Genomic DNA, 6,000 nt, shown 5'->3' on the forward strand with positions numbered 1-6,000 from the left:
CTATGGTGCATCACAAAATATTGGTAAGAATTGATGCATCAGTTGGACGTAGTCAAGTGAGAGGGGGGGAATCATTACATCACAATACTCTGGGTTAAGTTCAGTCTGCCATTACTTCTGCCCTATCTATCCCTTCCTACAGTGTAATGTCTTCTTACTTGATAACCACTTAGTTTTTTTTCTAATCATCTGCAAACTTATTTACAATGCCCTCTACAATTACGGGTAGTAGAAGGGGTGGGAGGGATCAGAGTGGGTATAGGTGATCAGAAGGAAAGGTGTTAAGTGGGATGGCTCAGAAGCTCAGAAGGACCATATTCTGCAACTGATGAAGGAATGGTAGTTGTCTGCTCCATCCAGTATTTAATTTGTGTTGCACTCGTGTTTATTTCTTGTCAGATTGGTTACACAAGAACTTCAGTAAATTTGTTCAAACAATGGGGGAAGGTGTTCACAAACCTGTGCTGGATAAGCTTTATGAGAAACATCTGAATGAAGAGGAAATAAGCAACATATCATCCAAAAAAACTAGACAAGAAAGGAACCGGGAATTACTGAGGCTAATGATCAACAAAGGTGAAGAGACTTGCAAACTTTTCCTTCACATCTTCTGCTCTAAGGACCCTTCTAATGAAATAACTCAAAAGGTGAGTGAAGAAACAAGCTAACTTTAGTAATCAACAGGAATTCTGCAGATGCTGGAAATTCAAGCAACACACATCAAAGTTGCTGGTGAACGCAGCAGGCCAGGCAGCATCTCTAGGAAGAGGTACAGTTGACGGTTCAGGCCGAGACCCTTCGTCAGGACTAACTGAAGGAAGAGTGAGTAAGAGATTTGAAAGTGGGAGGAGGAGGGGGATCATGGGCCTCCTGTCCCATGATCCTCTCATATCCCCTTTGCCTATCAGCTGTCCAGCTCTTGGCTCCATCCCTCCCCCTCCTGTCTTCTCCGATCATTTTGGATCTCCCCCTCCCCCTCCCACTTTCAAATCTCTTACTAGCTCTTCCTTCAGTTAGTCCTGACAAAGGGTCTCGGCCTGAAACGTCAACTGTACCTCTTATGCCTGGCCTGCTGCATTCACCAGCAACTTTGATGTGTGTAACTTTAGTAATGGTTACTCACAGCATTTCAGTCTTAAATACAATTAATGGAAAGTCATGTTTGTTAATGTGACCCATAGCTATTAGTTATTATAGTAAGTACACTTAATTGTTTACAAAAATTTGAAGTAAATTTGACTCTTTGTGGCTAGCTCTAATGGACCTTGGATCAAAGAAGCAAGTGTAATTTTTACGTCCCGTGATTCCAATGAATTTGTAATTCTGGGCAGAGCTAAACAATGAGGAATCATGGTTGATAACAGCAGCAATGATTTCTATAATCCCTGTAGATGACAGGCTCCTGTATTTGAAATTTTATGCTAGCGATACTGGAGGTCTAGTTAGTCTGAAATAAAACAGAATTTTGGAATTCAGCTAGCCAAATAGCATCTGTGGAAAAAGAAACCAGTTAGCACTTTGGGTCAGGGACCCTTCCTCAGAACCAACTCCCTGATCTGAACTCTGAATTGGTTTTTCTTTCCACAGATGCTGCTTGAATGGTGAGTTCTTCCAGTATTTTCTGTTTTTGCTTCAGATTTCAGTATCTGCAGTTGAATTTGTTTCCTGTCTAGCTATTCTGTTCTTGTTAGTGTCAGTGGAGCTGTACAGCACAGAAATGGATCCTTCGGTCTAACTCACCCATGCTGACCAATCTATGTCTACTTGAAACAGTCCCACTTCCCCACATTTAGCAACATCCTGCTAAACCTTTCCTAACCATGCCTTTTACCACTTCCACTTCCTCTGACAGCGTGTTCTATTTACTCACCACCCCCATGTGGAAAAAGTTGCTTTTAAATTTTCAGATTCCTTTTAAATCTTTCCTTTCTTACCTTAACTATGTGCTCCCTAATTTTAGATTGTTCTAGCCTGAGAAAAAGACTGTGACGATTCACTTTGTCTATGCCCTCTTGATTTTATAAGGTTCTGTAAGCTCCAGGGAAAAGGTCTCACCCTAGCCAGACTTTCATTTTAGCTCAGGCCCTTCAGTCCTGTGAACATCTTCGTAAATTTTCTCTGCGCCGTTTCCAGCTAAGTGACATCCTTCTAATATGCAAGCAACCAGACCAGCACACAGTATTCCAAGTACAGATTCAAGAATGTCTTGTAACAGAATTTTGACACTAATCTTCTTTTGATTCTATTCAACTAGTAAGCCATGGTTATCCATCAGTTATTAATGAAGTAATTTTCCACCATGAAGTAAAAGAACAAAATGCATTGAGACAAGTTCCTCAGTTTCCTATTTACAACAACCGAAATGCCCACCTTATTCCACAGTTGCTATGAGAATGTTACTGTACTCATCCAATCCAACTACTCAAAGCCCATTAATTATCTAAGTATGTACACTATATACAACCTTACAGGCAGCCACAAAACATAGAAACCCAGTAGAACCCATTAATAGAAAGATAGTCAAACACTCAATGTGCAGAAAAAAACAAATTGCATAAACAATAAAAGTAAGCAACTGACATTCAGAATTGAAGCTCATGGAAGTGAGTCCACAGCTACAAAGCCAGTCTTTGCTGCGACCAATCCAGGAGCTCATTAGTTGCAGGCCACAGCCTCAGTTCAACACAGAGACAAGTAAACCTTGCGGAGCAGTGAGCTGAAGTGGCCTGTCCCTCACCTCCGGCTCTGACACCCTGACCTTTTCAACATGGCCCAGTGCTTAAATTGTCCAAACCTCCGGCTCATTGCTCGCTCTTGGATCCGGGCCCTGCGGCTTTGATACGCTATTGGGCCTGGATCCTGCCATCTCGACTCAGCCCGTACCTGTCCTTTCCAATTCAGCCCGGCTTGTATCGTTCAAACTGTGAATCTTTCCTCACTCTTGGGTCCAGGTTCGGGCCCCACAGCCTCAGCTCTGCATCGCCTCCGCCCGCCTCACCAGTTCTGCCGTATCAAATCACCTCAAAGTCTGCTTCAGTAATGGCCAAACATTTGCTCGTTCCCTGCTCTCATGCCTGGGCCAAGTCACCTTGATTCAGCCTGTACATGTATGCTGTAACCATCCTGCGCCTTCGAGGCTTCAGTTCACAGCACGAAAATGCCAGGTCATATTAGCAGTTCAACAGCTCAACTCCAAAAGGGAGGTTATAGGCTGTCCGAGGAAAAAGTGTGATTAATACAGTAATTTATAGTTTGTTACCCGCAAGTCGTCGCTGTTTCACAAGCTTCGAGGCACCAGATTCATTGCATGTAGCATTGAAAAGTTCTTCATCAGAATTACCACAAACAAAGTAAAAAAAGAATAACCAAAATATCTTTGCCTAGAAACTGGATCCATTTCTACACATCCTTCTTGCATGCAAAGCCTGAATAAAAATAGTTTTCTATGGGTTAGATCAGGTAGCAAACATTTTAAGGTCAATTGGCACCTATTGGGAAATTGGCCCTGGTACTTCCAGCATATTTACCTGAGCATAGCTGTCACATGACCAATATGTCATATGATGTCAGCAGCAGTCACTGACTATAGATAAAGATTTTTTTCACATCTTTGCACTCTACTGCCCCACCTTGTTCCAGCTGTTGTTTACTTTTTCTTTTTCTTTCTCTTCTGTCTAGGGCCACCTCCATCAATTATTAACCTGCCACAGTCTTCCAGCTCCATCCCTGCTCATATCTCCTACCTGATTACCTGCCTGTCATCTCTTTCTCTTTCTCTCTCCCCCCCCCCCGCCCCACAGTCCACCAATCACCCTCGAGTTCTTTCTTACCACTTTGCTTCTCCTCTTTATCCTGATCTCACCTCTTCAAAATCAGTCCTGGTGCAGGGTTTCGACCCAAAACATCGACAATTTCTTTACTCTCAAAGTGGCAAGCTGACTCACAGATTTCTTCCAGCACATTGTTTGCTAATCCTGTAATGTCTTATCAGTTCCTAACAATCAATACAATGATGTGGTGACTATAAACTCAGCATAAAGATCCTGATAGAAGCATATGTTCCATCTTTGTGATAGAATGTCACAGCACTTTTTTTTAATGCATTTTTACCCAATGTTATGAATCTTTTCATGTGGTTGGAGCAGCATAATGACCTGTTCAGCATGCCATAAGAGAGGAATCTCCATTTTCTGGACAGTTATGAATGAACGGAAATAACCAGTATTTTTTAAAACTAGAAATTTATAACGGACCTGAATTCCTCTCGTATTTTGTCTGTTGCTCTGGATTTCCAGCATCTGCAGAATCGCTTGTATTTGTAACTTACTATAATTACCTTCAGTGAGAAAAGAATCAACAGAAAATCAATAATGCATGACCAGCTGCAAGGATATTGATGGCAGTGAGCTTAAAATTAAGTAATTCTGTGAAAATGTCAACTTCAGTGCTGTATCTCCTGTGTAAAACTTGATGCTTCTGCCATTCACTACAAACACTAATACCTATGAACTAACAGTCTGTCAAATCTTTATTTTCTACCACAGATCCAAAGTGAAATAAATCTTGGGCTTCCTGTGGAATCTGATATTTATTCAGACCTGATAGGATCAATGAGTTAAACTTCAAATACGAACTAAGCAGAATTCTGAAAACATTTCATACAATGACATTCATGTATACTTGACTGTTATTTTAAACCATTGGAAGTTAAATTATTTTTCTAATGCACTGCGTATTAATAATGTAAGTCTTCATAAAACCCACCCAGGGGACATAGTTTTATTTTATCAAGTTTTGTAGCAATTGATATGAGCTTGCACACATCTGTAAAATTGATCTTGGATACTGTGGGTAGTGAAATTCCTGTATAGATTTTGTATTTTGTTTATTTCCAGAACTTTGCAATATAAGTTATTAAAAATTGAAAGACTTACATTTCTATGGAGCTATTCACAAACTCCAGACATGCTGATGTGTTTTGCAGCCAATGAAATAATATGTCTAGCCAATACTCCAGTTGTAACTCATTCAAAAGGGATACTTACTAGAAACGTGTTTCCTGGTGCTAAATAGTTGCAAAATGAAGTGGCATATTTGAATTTGTAAAAGCAGCATTAATCACATGATTATTGTAAAACAGATTATAATTGGACTGGATACTGTAATGAGTTCGTACATTGCCTTTAATTTTCGATGGACAGCAGTCCCACACAACCCAAGGCAGTACGACAATGGTCGATTTGCCTTTGGGTTTATCATGACTGCCAATGAAATTCTATTCTTTTACTGTTTGAAAGCGTCCCAAAATGCTGGATGAAAAATTCCCTCGCCTGCTTTTGGGAAATAAGTCATCTTATTTAGGCACAAATGCTATATATTTAAGAAAAAAAATGAAGTTGAATTCATAATACCACCAGCGTACAATGTGAAAGTGGAACATTTCAGTGGTGTCCTTTGAAGTCTGTTTTAGTAAAACTTCTTAAATTCAGCAATTTGGTGACACTGGACTTGCAGCTTTTCTGGACTCTTGAATGTCATTTGATTTAATAAATAAAAAGCAAATTAAAACCGTGTTGCTTTTAAGATGTTACCAGCAGTACAATATATATTCCCTGTGACCCTGGTAAGTTTGAAGGGAAATGGGGCTCCAGTAAGACAAAAGGAGTGTGGAAAAAGGTCCTAATTAGTTAGAATAGAACAGGGGCATCGATACTAGTAGAACCAGCTGCTAAATAAATGGGATTTCTGATTAATTGGTAGTAGACAATTTGTTCATACTAGATTTTAATTGCAGATATATATAGGCATCTGTTAGTCTCGTGAGACCATGGATTTGCACCTTGGAAGGTTTCCAGGGCACAGGCCTGGGCAAGGTTGCATGGAAGACCGGCAGTTGCCCATGCTGCAAGTCTCCCCTCTCCACGCCACCAATGTTGTCCAAGGGAAGGGCATTAGGACCCATACAGCTTGGTACTGATGTCGTTGCAGAGCAATGTGTGA

The 6,000-nt window shown here is 40.5% G+C and overlaps 1 protein-coding gene across 3 annotated transcripts in view; it reads left to right on the plus strand.

Moving 5' to 3' along the window:
- LOC140199769 (uncharacterized) overlaps positions 1 to 5,572 on the plus strand; it is a 48,907-nt gene extending 43,335 nt beyond the window's left edge. For all 3 annotated transcript variants that reach the window (XM_072262254.1, XM_072262256.1, XM_072262255.1), the window contains 2 exons: positions 400 to 647; positions 4,545 to 5,572. In XM_072262254.1, the coding sequence (XP_072118355.1) occupies positions 400 to 647; positions 4,545 to 4,619 (323 nt within the window). In that variant the 3' untranslated portion in view covers positions 4,620 to 5,572. The remainder of the gene's footprint in view (positions 1 to 399; positions 648 to 4,544) is intronic.
- The last annotated feature ends 428 nt before the right edge of the window (positions 5,573 to 6,000 follow it).

Source organism: Mobula birostris, chromosome 6 (genome assembly GCF_030028105.1).
Source record: "Mobula birostris isolate sMobBir1 chromosome 6, sMobBir1.hap1, whole genome shotgun sequence".
Taxonomy (NCBI): Eukaryota; Metazoa; Chordata; class Chondrichthyes; order Myliobatiformes; family Myliobatidae; genus Mobula; species Mobula birostris.